We start from the raw sequence: 15,988 nt of genomic DNA, 5'->3' as shown, positions 1-15,988 counted from the left end.
AGTAGTCTAGAGGTTGAGGACCACTAGTAATAAGAGCAACATGTTAATATTATGGAAGTCTAACATTTTGCATACTGTCAAATCTCAATATAGATGTTATAACTGTGTGACAGTAGGTCTTGTGTATTTTTCACTTTCTATCCACATGTGAAATAGTTTTAATGTTACAAAGTAGAACAAAACATAATCTGAAAAATCCTTAGTGGGTAAGCATTATTTAAAATCAATACCTAGTTTCTTTCTCAAGCATACACCCGAGTGTTCCTAATCTTGGTGTTATTCTTTAGCACAGAGCTTCTTTCCCATTTGTATCTACACTTTCAGGGCTTTAATGTTTTAATTTTTTAATTTCAGGAAGAATTCTACATTGTTATCTTTATAAAGGGAGTCAGCCATTTAGATACAAAAGTAGCCTATTATATTGTGGTTGAATGGGATAAAAAGATCTGTGAGGCTTTAGATGAAAATGCACCATTTTTAGGGAAAAAGAAGAAGCAGATTAGAGACATTCAACACTTTCCTACATCTCCATGAGTCATACATATGAGTGCAGGGAGAGGTAGGTGGCATGGAAAGGCACAGAAGTACAGCAGAAACAGCAGAGGCTGGTTAAGATCCAGAAATATAAGTCTTTAGACTTATGCAAAAATGGTGGGAAGAACGAGGTTTGCTGTCTTTCCCCCTACAAGAGGAGCTTTATACAAGAGGATAAAGTCTTGGTGAACTCCAAAGGCACACATCCTGACAGTCTGAGAAAAACAAATGTATAGTTTAAGACGGAAGGTCTGTAATCTGTGCAAGGTCGGAACACCTTGCTAATGGTGCCATAGTTGTCAATGATCTGAACAGAAGGTGTATCCAAAGCTTTTTGCTGGGGGAGGGGGAAATGGGGAGGTTAACTTCTACATTGTTCTATCTCCAAGTCCCAGCAGCTTCTTCCCTTCACTGGCTAAATGATTGACAATCACAGTAATTAGGCTGGGACTAGGAAACTAGCTGTAACTTGGACACAAACCCCAGGATATATGTTTATGAGTGAGAACTGTGATCTGCACTGCAGAGAGAAGCAGGAAGTCTATTTTAGAAATGCAGTCTCCAGGGCTGGGAGTTTGGCCTAGTGGTTAAAGTGCTTGCCTAGCATGCATGAAGACCTGGGTTCGATTCCTCAGTACCACATACATAGAAAAAAAGTCAGAAGTGGTGCTGAGGCTCAAGTGGTAGAGCTCTAGCTTTGAGGAAAGTCCAAGGACAGTGCTCAGGCCCTGAGCTCAAGCCCAGGACTGGCAAAAAAAAAAAAAAAAAAAAAAAAGAAATGCAGTCTCCACTCTGGGAAGAAGCATGTGACTGGCAGGTAACTGAAAGAAGTATGGACCACTCAGTTCCCATACTCCACCTCTTCCCTCCCAGCATAGATTATTTTGACATTACTTATTTCTACACTCTGAGAGCTCCAGAAACATATGCCAAAAATAACCCAGCATCTTCCTGTGTCTATACCCACGTCCATGCCTAGTAATGGTGAGACAGTTCTAGTGTGAGGGAGCAGACAACTGGGTAGCCCACAGGAGCAGCCTGAAGGCAGAAAGATGAAGAAAGGTAGTAAAAATTGTGAGAGCTAAGCAAAAAATACATTTCATAAGAATAGATGAACAACTGAACAATATTTTCAGCTATTAACTAGCAATCCTATGAGATAAATATGGGAGAAAGAAAAGAACAGAGTACTCAAGTTAACCATTTTTAAAAACAGGCATCACTACATCAACTTGACCAGCATACCTAAGAATCACTTTACAGCATTTACTCTGAGCTTCAGAGATTTCAGTCCGGAGTCCTTGAATCCACTGATTTTGGCCCCATCGTGAAGCAGGCTGGCTGCATCCTGGGACAAGGAAGGAATTCATAGTGGAGGGATACTTCACTGCATCAGAGCTGAGAAGCAGAGTGAAGCAACAACAGGAAGTAGCCATGGTACTTAAAAAAACAATAATATACCCTCAGTGCTGTGCTTTCTTCAATCAGGCTCTACTTTCCACAATCTAAACATCTCCCAGTAGTTTAAGTTTTTAATCTATTGATATATTAAATCCGTTTCTTAGGTTATAGTCCTGATTTGTCTCTGGAAACCTCCTCACAAGGACAATCAGAAGGATATTTTAATAATTGGATTGAGAAGCCACTCCAATCAAGTTAATAGGATTAATCATCACACCCCTCAATAACATTTAATGTTAACAGTCTTAATTAAAAGATGTAGAACAGCTAACTAGTTGTGGTGGTACACAACTATAATCTCAATACACGGGTAGCTGAGGCAATAAGTTTGAGGCCAATCTGGGCTACATAGTGATACATTCTCTAGTCCTCTCTTTCTCTCTCTCTCCCTCTCTCTCTCTCGTTCTGTCTCTCTCTCTCTCTCTCACACTCTCACACACACACACACACACACACACACATACACACACACAATCTGGGTTGCATATCAAGACTAAGGTACACACACATACATGTAAACACATGTATACATATACAGCATACATATCTAAGAAAACAAGAGCCAAGCATTTGCTATCTGCAAGAATACACCTTAGTAGCAATGAACACATATGGTATGAGTTAAAAAGAGAAAATAATATTCCACACAGCTGTAACTACATGCCTACCAAACTAAAATTAGATAAACAGGATCATGACATACTAAAAGGAAATGAATCCATCAAGATGTTGGTGCACCCCATTTCATAAAACAAACACTACTTACTAGTCATAGATGGAGGGATAGGTGTAGACATAACAGGAGAGTAAAACATCCTTCTCTTACCAGTAGATAGAACAATCAGTCTCAGACTCCTTGTAAGAAAGAGAAACACCACTGGTGACATCACATGAAGTCTGCGTTCAGGCCTTTCATGAAGACTAGCCAACACCCAGGCTAATGCCCCCTACTCCACCAGAGGGCTGGCAGATCTCCTGGTGTGTGAGTTTTGAGCCTGGGCTCCATTGTAAACTCTTCTTGGGATGCTGGAAGAATAAGAAATCTGAGCTCAGGGAACAGCTAACCTGCCATGAGCTATTCAGACATTTTGCTACATTGACTGATGTTAAAGATAAATAAAAGGTGACTTGTTCTTGCAGATAAACTCAAAAGTCAGCTTCCTTCTCACCAGGCCACCACCATTTTCCCAAGAATTCCAGGTGAGACTTGCTACCTAAGGAGAAACACATTTCCTCTCAATTCATGTTTCTGCTAGGATAATTCTCAGGGGATAGCTTTTCAACCAAGGTCATTTGGTAGCAGGGGGTTCCTCTGGACTGACACCCTTTTTGAACATGGTTGGCCAGCTGTGGTCCTGGTGGAAGTCTTCAAGGAATTCTCACTGAAGAGGTGGGCCCTTATCTTCAAAGGCTGGTTTATGCTGCTGAACGTGGAGTTGAAGGTGTCATCAGGACCCAGAGTATGGGGAACACACTGAACTCAGCAGTGAGTTTCAGCTAACACATGCTTCTTCTTGCATCTCTCTCTGTGGCTATCCTGGCTGGGTCTCTTCCCATGTACCCTGAGCATGCAGAATCCGGCAGCCTGCTTGTTAAAGGTAACTATTTGGTCTTGTGATAGTGGCCAAGACATAGAATATGATTCTCTTATCGGCTTCACTCCTTGCTGGCATGGATCACTGGGCCCAAGGAAACTCCCCAAGTCAGAGATGAGCAGAGTCGGTAGGTGGAAGTTGGAAGGTAGACAGAGACAAGGACTGGTACAAAATCACATGGTGAAAAAGCAAGGAGGCCAGGGGGCATCTCTAGTTGAAGGAATCATAGAAGGCAGCCAACGCTGCACGAGAGACTGATGAGAAATCCAGAACACAAACAAAAACAAAAACAAATTTAAAAAACCAACAAAGATGTTTCAGAACTGAATTTCATCAGAGATCAAAAAGACTTAAGATATGTCTATAGAATATTCTAGCAGCTAAGGAATACATATTTTTCTTAGAAGCCTGTGAACTTTCTCCAAAACAGAGCACATTTTATAAAATAAGTCATTTATAAAACAAATTTATAAAACAAGTCTTATCTAAAATACCTTTTTGTATTTTACCAGATAATAGAATAAAATTAGAAAAACTACAAACACATACAGATTTGATTATCAACAGATTTGATTATCAGTGCATCAGTGAGTCATTGAAGAAATAAAGTGGGGGTTGTTAAAAACTTTCTAAGCCAGCAACAGTGGCTCATGCCTGTAATTCTAGCTACTCAAGAGGCTGAGATCTGAGGCTTGTGGTTCAAAGCCAGCCCAGGCACGAAAGTTCATGTGACTCTTATCTCCAATTAACTATCAGAAAACCGAAAGTGGCACTGTGGCTCAAGTGGTAGAGTGGTAGCCTTAAGCTGAAGAGCCTAGGGACAGCACCCAGACCCAGAGTTCAAACCCTATAACCAACAAAACAAAAAAACTTTCCAGAATCAAATGTAAATGACATCATTTTCCAGAATCCAGAAGTTTATAACTATCAATGCCTACAATGAACAAAAATCAGAGACATCTCAAATAATCTAACATTGTATCTCAAGGCTTTATAATAGCAAGGAGAAGCTAAACTCAAAAATATTTAAAGAAATAATAAAGATCAGGCTGACATTGATCAATTCACTTTGTTAATCTTGTGATCATGTACTACTTTATTGAATGGCAGCTCCTTAGTGTCACTACCTAAAGATAAAAATAAAATTAAAAGGGCTGGAAGTTTGGCCTAGTGGTAGAGTGCTTGCCTAGCATGCACAAAGACCTAGGTACCATGTACCTAGAAAAAGCCAGAAGTAAAGCTGGCATGGTGGCTCATGCCTGTAATCCTAGCTGTTCAGCAGGCTGCAATCTGAGGATCAAGATTCAAAGCCAGCCTGGGTCCACAATAACCTGAGAGTCTTATCTCCAATTAACCTCTAGAAAATGGGAAGTAGGGCTTAGCTCAAGGGTAGGGCACTAGCCTTGAGCTGAAGAGTTTAGGGAAGCACCCAGGCCAAGTTCAAGCCCCATGACTCACCAAAAAAAAAAAAAAAAAAGACATGCTGTGGCTCAAGTGGTAAAGCTCTAGCCTTGAGAACACCCAAGAACAGTGATCTCAAGCCTTGAGTTAAAGCCCCAAGACTGGCAAAAAATAATTAAATTTTAAAAGAAATAATAAAGATCAGATAACAAAATCACAATGAAAACAAAAATAAAAATACAAAGAAGCAAAGAATTGGTCCTTTGAAGAGACAAATTAATAAATTTAGAAATAAACAACCAGACATGTAACTGATAGCCCTGGAATCCCCAGGATCACTGAGGAATATTTTTTAAACTTACATTCTAATAAACCCTAGAAGAAATGGACAAATTTCTAGCCATATATAACTTATAAAAATTAAAATAAGTGCATAGACATTATCTAAGCATGTCAATAAGCCACAAAAGCTGGGCCCTGGTGTCTCACACGTATAATTCTAACTACTCAGGAGGTTGAGTCTGAGGATTAGGTTTCAAAGCCAGCCTGAGCAGAAAAGACTTATATATACAATTAACGAACACCAGAAGTGGCACTGTGGCTCTGTGGCTCAAATGGTCGAGTGCTAGCCTTGAGTACAAAGAGGCTCAAGGACAACACCCAAACTCTGACTTTAAGCCCTATAAACAGAAAAAGAAGAAAGAAGGAAGAGAAGAAGAAGAAGAAGAAGAAGAAGAAGAAGAAGAAGAAGAAGAAGAAGAAGAAGAAGAAGAAGAAGAAGCAGCAGCAGCAGCAGCAGCAGCAGCAGCAGCAGCAGCAGCAGCAGCAGCTGCCGCCATAAGATTAAAGTGGTCATCAAGTCTTCTAGCAAACCATTAAGGAATACTAATGTTCTCACCAAATGATTCCTTAAAACATGAAGGAAAAAATGTTACTAAACTCGTTCAACAAAACCCTTATCACTGGCAGCAAAACTAAATGACACAAGAAAATTATAGACCAATTATTTTAATAAACACAAACATAAAAATCCATAATAAAACACTTGCAAATTAAAGCCAGTGACTTGTACCTATAATATTAGCTACTCAGGGGCCTGAGATCAGAAGATTACAATTTGAAGCCAGTATAGACAGACAAACCCTCTGGCACCGGCTTAAAAAGGATTTCACTGGGTTACTTCCATATATGCCTATCATGTATTTGGATCAAATTCCGACTATTATTCTATACCTTTTCACAAACAAGCTAAAAGTACAATAAAGTTAACATAATGCCAATAACTGAATATATTAAATCCTTTGTTCCCAAGGAGGATGAATTACCTGAGGAAGGTATTCCCTCCTGTCTGTAGTAAAGTTTAGACAAAATTTAAGTACCAGAAATCACTAATTATTATTAAAAAAAATTTAACTGTAATGCATAAGCTTATGTTGTAAGAAAGAATTCTTCCATGGTAAATTATAATGCTTCAGGCAGCATATTTAAATAGCATGAAAAAAAAAACTTCCTAAAGCAAGTACACATGTAAGTAAGGATTTATATAACGATAACATTATGCCATAATACATATAAAGTTACAGAATTCTAAGAAAAATTCCAACAATTAACTTTAAGAAACATTTAACCTTAACTGGTTACTTACCTGTTTTTAATGGAGAGTCTGTTAAACAAGTACAGGATTAATTTCTTTTTATGTATATTCAGAATTAAAAGTTAAAACATTACAAACCCTCAGTGAAAAAGAAGTTTCAGGTAAACTTGGAATTTTACAATAATAAAGTGGTCTTGCAAACTTAAGATTATGCTGAGAAACTGTTTTAAATTAGAAAATAAAACACTGCAAAAGTTTTAACAAAATTCACATGCTTGTTTTTATAAAGCAAAAGTTACATATCCCTGAGAATACTTCACTTTTAAGTAATTTAGTACAAAGTTTTGAAATCAAACATACTGTGTGGTTGCTACTTTCAAATTTGAAAACTAACAGAACCAGCCAGGTAAGGTGGCTCACATCTGTAATCCTAGCTACTCAGGAGGCTGAGACCTGAGGATCAAGGTTCAAAGCCAGCCCGGGCACAAAAGAACCTGAAACTTTTATCTCCAATTAACTTCTAGAAAATGGGGAGTGGGGCTTGGCTCAAAGGTAGGGTGGTAGCCTTGAGCTAAAGAGCTCAGTGACAGTGCCCAGGCTAAGTTCAAGGCCCATTAACCCCTCCCCCCAAAAAAGAAAAGTAACAGAATCAAAGTTATCTTCTTTATTACATACAAATAGATCCTTGAAAACTCTACGAAGTAAATAAAGGTTATATTTAAAATTTATCAAAGAATTCACCCTATTTAAAAAAAAAAAAAAACTAATATGCTCTCATTTTGGATGATTTTTGCATCTGACTACCTGCTAAATTTCCTTAAAGAATGGAAACAGGGCTGGGAGTTTGGCCTAGTGGTTAAAGTGCTTGCCTAGCATGCACAAAGACCCAGGTTCGATTCCTTGGTACCACATACATACAAAAAAAAAGCCGGAAGTGGTGCTGAGGCTCAAGTGGTAGAGCTCTAGCCTTGAGAAAGTCCAAGGACAGTGCTCAGGCCCTGAGCCAAAGCACAGGACTGGCAAAAAAAAAAAAAAAAAAAAGAATGGAAACAGTATTCTTCCCTTTGCTTCTCCAACCAACAATCAAAAGGTCTTAAGTAAAAGTCTTTTTAAAAATGGCATATGCTCTAATGTAGCTGTAACCCCTCTATGCATCACCAAACAATAAAACACAATTTTAAAAAAATGGCATACGCCACTGCAAATAAAATAAGAACACTATTTTTTACCCAAAATGTCAACATCTTAGATTTTATATAAATAACACACACAAAAACCCTATTATATTTTATTTTAGGTATTATATCTAAAATGGAGTAGCACTAGAACAGATGACACCACAAATAATCTTTTATAATTATTTAAAAATATGTATTCTCTCTTCTTTTAAAAGACATACATTATGAATTTTCTACTGGCATTCTGTAATAAAATTAACAAGCATAATTTTTATCAATTTGCCTCATTTCCTCATTGAGTATGAGACTGACAAAGGGAATCTCTTCTATAACTATAATAAAAATCTTCTAACATAGTCTCTTGCCCACTGTTCATCATAAGGGGCTTATACATTTTAAAAACTTTTATGGCTTATGCTTAAATGTAATAATGCATGACCAAAGGTCTCAAAGACTGAAGAATCTTTTTGGCAGTCAAGAGCACAAAAGATGACAACATTCATAACATTCTTATTCTCAAAAATGTAAAAGAATACTACTCAGTATATTCATAGAAAAAATGTGGATATATTTCTATTTAAAAAGCATATTCACCACAAATACAAGAGAAACAAATAAGAAAATAGATTGTGCTATTTCTTTGTAAGCTTGTTCCATTTCAAAACATATTCTTCAGGATTAGAGGAATTTCCTATACAAATAAAATAGACTTTTGTTCCCTTTGCTTTGAAAAATATTTACAATACATATAAACCAACAACTATAAGCCAAAAATCATACACCTGCTAAATATTGTCAGACAATTGTTCAGATGAACAACAATAACAAAAAAGAATGGTGGTGCTACTCAATTTTCTGAGCACATTAATTTGTTGGTACAGAGAAGTTATTGTAGATCAGTTATGGAAAAAATTAGAAAACATTACTAATGAACACTAGCCCTTGTGTAAATCACACAAGATGCCAAAGTATAATATACACACTGTGATAAAAAAAAAACTGTACATATTTTTGCACATCTTCAAATGGCAAAATTTACATTGTACTTTTTCATCTCTTAAAAAGCTGAATTGAAAAACATTATTTTTTCCTTTGCCAGAGAAGATTTACTGGCTGATAAAATTCATGAAACTTTACAAAATTTCTCATTCAAGATTTCCATCAGTCATGTACAGATGTATGAAGAAAATACTAAACTTTGAAAGTTCCAAGCAGCTATTTTCACATCTCTTCTGGATAGCATCATGATTTATGCAATAATGATGAGTGATAATATTCCACAGCCTTTGTTCTGGGTATCTACTTTGGTCTCGGTGTACATGTAGTTCAGTTCTTTCACCCAGCCATGTTGTCCCGTATCTGATCCACCCGATATGCTAGGTCCCTGAAGGAGGGACGCTGATTAACATTATTATTCCAGCATTCTGTCATGATCAAATAAATCTGTAAAAATAAACCACACTTACAATGAGTACAAAGCAGTAACAGAGGAAATGGATTTAAAATTCCCACTTTTTTTTTTTAATGCTAAGAACATGTCACAATTAAATCTTGATCCACAATGACCTGTTTATCTAAATGTTCAGTAATTTCAATAATCGCTGGGTAAAAAGGAAGAGATAATGCACGATTGCTAAGGATTAAAACAAAATTGTTAGTTGGGTGTTGGTGGCTCAAGACTATATAATCCTGGCTACTCAGGAGGCTGAGGTCTAGGAATCACATTTGAAGGCAGCCCATGAGACCTTTTTTTGTTTGTTTTTCTTCTTTCATGAGACATGAAGTCAGGGCCTGCGTGAGTCCTGAGCTTTTTTGCTCAAGGCTAGCACTCTACCATGTTGAGTTATAGATCCACTTCTGGTTTTTGAGTAGCTAATTGGAGATAAAAGTCTCATGGGCATATTTCTGCCTGGGCTGGCTTCAAACCTCATACCTTAGAGTTCAGACTCCTAAGAAGCAGTAGCCTTGAGCTAAAGGACAGAATGAAGGACCTGAGTTCAAGCCCTAGGACCAACCAAAACACACACACACACACACACACACACACACACACACACACACACACAACCTACTTTCTCTCCCTCCCATTCCTTCCCACACACACCTACCTTTCTCTCCCTCCCACTCCCTCTCCCCCACCTCTCTCTCTCTCTCTCTCTCTCTCTCTCTCTCTCTCTCTCTCTCTCTCTCTCTCTCTCTCTCTCTTCACACTCACACACACACACACACACACACACACACACACACATACACACACACACACCATGTAGCCAGGTACCAGTGGCTCACTCCTGTAATTCTAGCTACTCAGGAGGCTGAGATCTGAGGATTGTGGTTCAAAGCCAGCCTAGGCAGGAAAATCCATGAGACTCTTATCTCCAATTAAACACTAGAAAACTAGAAGTGGCAGCGCTGTGGCTAAAGTGGTAGAGCTGAAGAGCTCAGGGACAACGTCTAGGCCCAGAGTTCAAGCCCCATGACTGATTTTAAAAAAAAAAAAAAGCCAGGCACGGTGGCTCATCCCTGTAATCCTGGCTACTCAGGAGCCTGAGATCTGAGCATCTCAGTTCAAAGCCAGCCCAGACCCTAAAGTCCGTAGGTGAGACTCTTACCTCCAATTAACCACTAGAAAACCAGGGGTGGTGCTGTGGCTCCAGGGGTAGAGTGGTAGCCTTGAGCTGAGGAGCTCAGGGACAGCGCCCAGGCCCAGAGTTAAAGCCTCACGACCCAACCAAAAAAAAAAAAAGAAGAAAGAAAGGGGGTTTGGGGGGAATCATGTTACCTCATCTGGGCATCCATCTGGTCTTGGTAATCTTCCATTATTCTTCAAAAGTTCTATCAAATGGAATACAATCATCTGTCCTTGTTTGTCATTACCGATCATACGCATAAACTCCTGAAATACAAGTGTATTTGACAAATACAATAAATACATATACAATCATACAAGAAGCAAATTAAAATATAACCTATTTCACATCAACTTAGCAAAATACACTAAAAATATAGTGCCTAATATGGCAAATGATATATCCCTATTCACTATTGTTTTTTATGTAATCTTGTACAGCTTTCTGGAAATTATTTTGAAAGCCTCAAAGACTTTACTAGCCCATTACTTCTCACCATTATTCTAACATGATAGCCAGAGATAAACATAAATATTTATATTAAATAGAATGACTAAAAAATAGAAAATGATCATACATAGAAAACCAGAAATACATAACTATATATATAAAATCAAAAATCACAACTATAATGGAATGTTATTCAATAATTAGAATATATGCAATATATGCAGTAAAGGTTTACTACTATAGTAATAAACTCATAAATGTAATATTTAATGAAATAGGAGGATAGCAAATATAAAGCATATTAATTTTATGAAACTTTTTTCATAAAGTTTCACCCTTATTTAAAATTGGAAAATTGCAGAGGCAAATTTGAATAATTGTGTTAGGGATGATTTTCATTTTTTCATATTTTTCTATATTGAAAAAATCTATAATGAATAGTAAAATCTATGATCAAAGATTTATTTTGAATTGTATAATCATTCCTAGGATGAATAAGAACACCAAACACACCTAAAATATTAATGAGAGGAATGGTTTGCAGGTAGCCTTTCTCTAAATGTCTGTACACTAGAAGTTTCTTTCCTAATGTGGCAGATAGGGCCTAGTGTAAGGTAACTAAGTCATTAAGGGTATAAGTTTGGGAATGGGATTAATCCTAAAAAGTGATTAATGCTAGTCTCATAGAGTGTCTCAGTTCTCAAGAGAATAAATTGCTTTATAGAAAAAGCAAGACTGGCCCCTTCTGGCTCTCTAGCTTCAGCTGCAATATGCTTGCTTTGGCTAGCTGTCTGCCTACCTATCGATTCAGCAGATGGGTCCTCCATTGTAGGCTGGAACAGATGAGATAGTTTGATACTGAATTTTTCTCTCCAAAAATGATGAGTTAATGGGGCCGGGAGTTTGGCCTAGTGGTAGAGTGCTTGCCTAGCATGCACAAAGACCTGGGTTCAATTCCTTGGTACCACATACATAGAAAAATCCAGAAGTGGTGTTGTGGCTCAAGAGGTAGAGCTCTAGCCTTGAGAAAGCCCAAGGACAGTACTCAGGCCCTAAGCCCAAGCCCAGGACTAGAAAAAAAAATGATGAGTTAAATAAATCACTTTATATTACAGTATCAGATCTTTTTTTTATAGTACTAAAAAATGGACTAAGAAAATACAAGACTCCAAGATTCAGAAAAAAAAGAAAATACACTAGTGCTGTAAATCCTCCTTCATTTTAAATTAATTTAATAATGTAATAAATTAAATGTAATAAAACTTAGGGGTGTTTAATGGAAACTGCCTTTAAATAAGCAATAAGAGGCTCTAAAATCAGCTCATGGCTTACTCTTTTGATAGTTTTTCTAATGGGTACAAAAGGAAAGGTGGTGATGACATAAAAAGCACACTGACCACTGGTGGACTTTTACTCTTCTCAATATATGTGAAAAGTTCATACAAAACTACTCCAAAACTCCAAACATCTGAGGCCACAGAAAACTTGCTCTCTGTCAGTGACTCTGGAGCATACCTGTAATACATAAACAGCATTTAAAACAGTTACGTGATATGCAAACTCTTGATTTTAATCTCTTGGAGAGATTAGGTTTATATGGCATATACTTTTAAACTCATTGGTCTAAAACATATCTCAATAACTATCTCTATAATAAAAGTAAACTCAATAATTGAAACGAGATATTCATCAGCCACAGGCCGAAACTCTCTTGCATGGTTTTTTTTGTTTTTTGTTTTTTGTTTTTTTTTTAACTGTAATGGGCTAGAGGTTTAGCCTAGTGGTAGAGTGCTTGTCTAGCATGCACCAAGACCCGGGTTAAATTCTTCAGTACCACATACATAGAAAAAAGCCAGAAATGGTGCTGTTGCTCAAGTGGTAGAGCTTTAGACTTGAGAAAGCCCAAGGACAGTGCCCACGCCCTGAGTTCAAGACCAAGGACTGGCAACAAACAAACAAACAAAGAACAACTATTATAGGGGACAGCAATGACTCAATATTTGGGTACCCAAGGTTACTGACACGATCTTGGAGATATAAATTTAAGTACATAGACATAAAAATATATGATGGAATATAAACTCTATTGACATATTATACAGATCAATATATATATCTAATGACATACAAAGTCTCAGTTTAATTTTAATTATGTTCTAAAATTTATGTGCCAGTGATTATATATAGAGATTCCCTTCTTGAATACTTGTTAAACATGGCATTTGAAATATGATGTATAAAATCAGTATTAATAAAGTATTTTAATTAAAAAAAAACTATTGTATGGGGCTGGGAGTTTGGCCTAGTGGTAGAATGCTTGCCTATCATGCATGAAGACCTAGGTTCGATTCCTCAGTACCACATACATAGAAAAACAGCCAGAAATGGTGCTGTGGCTCAAGGGGCAGAGCTCTAGCCTTGAGAAAAAAAAACCCAAGGACAGTGCTCAAGCCCTGAATCCAAGCCCAGGACTGGTAATTTTAAAAAAAGAAAAGAAAAGAAAAGAAAAAGGTTTTACTTTAGCTCTTTCTTTTTTATTACCACTAATTATACTCAGGGTTTAATTCAACAAGTCAGTGGATGAGTAAACTGCACCTTTTACCTCTTGTTCAATAAAACTGAAAAGGAATAGCCAGAAGTGATGGCTCATGCCTGTAATCCCATCTACTAGCAGAGGAGAAGCTAGGGAGGATTTAGGTTTAACATTAGCAAGGCAAAATTGTGAGACCACTTACTGTATCAATAAGTAAGTCAATCACAGCCATGTATTCTACACTATCATCTAGGTGGGCAGCATAGTACAGGTAAAATATGAAAAATAACTAAAGGGTCAAGATGTGGCACAAATGCTACAGTACCCTAACTAGAAGTATAAGGACCTGAGTTCAGACTCGATAGTTCTATTTAAAGAAAAAGAAACTGCTAGCTAGCAGATAATTTGTTATCATGTTCCACTATATACTTTTTACATGTATGCATATGCCTATGTATATGTAAAGATACATCATAAGGGATATAAATGAATTTTTTGTGCCACTCAGAGCTTGGATGCTGTGTCTTTTTTTTGTGCTTAAGGCTAAAAGTCTACCCTTGAGCCACAGCTCTACTTTCACCTTTTTGGTGATTAACTGGAGATAAGAGTCTCAAGGACTACCTTTTTTTTTTTTTTTTTTGGGTCCTTTTTCCAGTCCTGGATCTTGAACTTAGGGCCTGAGCACTGTCCTTGGGCTTTCTCAAGAATAGAGCCCTATCACTTGAGTCACAGTACCACTTCTGGCTTTTTCTATGTATGTGGTACTGAGGAATTGAACCCAGGTATTCATGCTTGCTAGGCAAGCACTCTACCACTAGGCCAAACTCCTGGTCCTCAAGCACTGTCCTGCCTGGGCTGGCTTTTAATTATGATCATCAGACTTCAGCCTATTGAGTAGCTAGGATTACAGACATTACAGGGAAATATTTTTATAATCAAATGAGTCTACTCATTTACAAATGCTTCAAAATCTGGAACATCTTGAGTATCATGTGAATGACATGTTTGGATTTCAGAGTATTTTGGATTTTCAGATTAGGGCTCAATCTGTAATAATAGTAACACATACTCCAAAGGTTGTTATGAGGACTAAATATAAAATAACCCATAAAGCGAATATTAAGCATTAATAAATATTGTATAGTAAAAATAAGAATAAAACTTTGTGCTATATAATTCTATTTTATTTTGTTGAAAAATACTGGACTCACCAGAATATGGGACTTTCGCCAGGTTCTTTCACTTTGTAGTATTCTTTGTCTTGTGGCAAGACTTTGGTTAATCCAAAATCTCCAATTTTAACTCTGTTCTCATTCTCTACCAATATATTTCTTGTTGCCAGGTCTCTGTGGATATATCTTTTCGTTCCAAGATACTCCATACCCTGGGAGAAAATGAAATTTTTCTTATAGTGGTGTAAGTATAACTTAAAATGGTCTTGTTTCTTCAATTCCTTTTAATAAGAAAAAACTTTACAGGATTTCTAAATTAGTTCAATACAGTCATTTCATCTACAACAAATAACTACCTTGCATATCTGATATGTATACTGCAGAAGTTTTTTGTGATCTATCCGTTCTTTATGTTTTTGAAGATAGTCTCGTAAACTTCCATAAGGTAAATACTCCATAATTAATCTTAGATTACGCCGGCCTTTTAATACACAAATGGAACATAAAATGTTACTTTTTTGTATCTTATTGATGAAATTGGGGAAAGAGCACATATAAAAGACACATACATATATTTGTATATACACACATATATACCTGGATATAAGATGATAAATCTTTATTACAAAAGAGAATTAGTTGTTTAAAACATACACTCTTTTTGTTTACTACTCATCAGAAATGAGAAATTAATACAATTTCTTTTTACACATTTATAATAAAAATCGAATAAAAGTAATGGTTTTGAGTTTTTAACCTCGAAACCATCAGAATGGAAAGCCACCTCTTCTCTAGTCTGCTTCCAAAATTCTAAAATAGTATACAAATGTGAGCTTTTACTTGGCAGACTTTCAAAATAAGATGATTATTTTCATATTCCTAAAAAAATATTATTTTTTTGTTGGTTGTGGGTCTTGAATTCTGTGCTTGGGTGCTGTCCCTGAGCTCTTCAGCTCAAGGCTAAAGCTCTACTTTGAGTCACAGCACCACTTCTGGTTTTCTGGTGGTTAATTGGAGATAAGAATCTCCTGGACTTTTGTGCAGGGGCTGGCTTTGAACCATGATCCTCAGATCTCAGCCTCTTGAATAGCTAGGATTATAGACATGAGCCACTAGTACCTGGCTTAAAAAAAAGATTATTTCTGTGCTTTACCATTTAGTGCTGATTTTAACTAAAATGTCAGATTTTCTTTTTGCCAGTCCTGGGGCTTGAACACAGGGCCTGAGACCTATCCTTGGGCTTTGTCAAGGCTAGAGCTCTACCACTTGAGCCACAGCACCACTTCCAGATTTTTCTATGTATGTGGTACTGAGGAATTCAACCAGGGTCTTTGTGCATGATAGGCAAGCACTCTAGCACTCTACCATTAAGCCAAACTCCTGGTCCATGTCAGACTTTTTTTCAATCCCAAAGTTGGTTGGTTTTTTTTAAGCTTTAAA

At 37.0% G+C, this 15,988-nt stretch overlaps 1 protein-coding gene across 1 annotated transcript in view; it reads right to left on the bottom strand.

Moving 5' to 3' along the window:
* Positions 1–9,005: 9,005 nt before the first annotated feature.
* The window catches only part of Jak2 (Janus kinase 2), a 105,559-nt gene continuing 98,576 nt past the window's right edge, over positions 9,006–15,988 (bottom strand). The window contains exons 21-25 of the mRNA XM_090329723.1: positions 14,905–15,029; positions 14,588–14,760; positions 12,241–12,358; positions 10,546–10,659; positions 9,006–9,206 (exon numbers count right to left, since the gene is read on the bottom strand). Of these exons, the coding sequence (XP_090185849.1) occupies positions 9,099–9,206; positions 10,546–10,659; positions 12,241–12,358; positions 14,588–14,760; positions 14,905–15,029 (638 nt within the window). The 3' untranslated portion in view covers positions 9,006–9,098. The remainder of the gene's footprint in view (positions 9,207–10,545; positions 10,660–12,240; positions 12,359–14,587; positions 14,761–14,904; positions 15,030–15,988) is intronic.

Source organism: Megascapheus bottae, chromosome 3 (genome assembly GCF_031878675.1).
Source record: "Megascapheus bottae isolate mThoBot1 chromosome 3, mThoBot2.hap1, whole genome shotgun sequence".
NCBI lineage: Eukaryota > Metazoa > Chordata > Mammalia > Rodentia > Geomyidae > Megascapheus > Megascapheus bottae.
The sequence above is the reverse complement of the archived record's forward strand: the minus strand, read 5'-3'. Positions and strand labels throughout refer to the sequence as shown.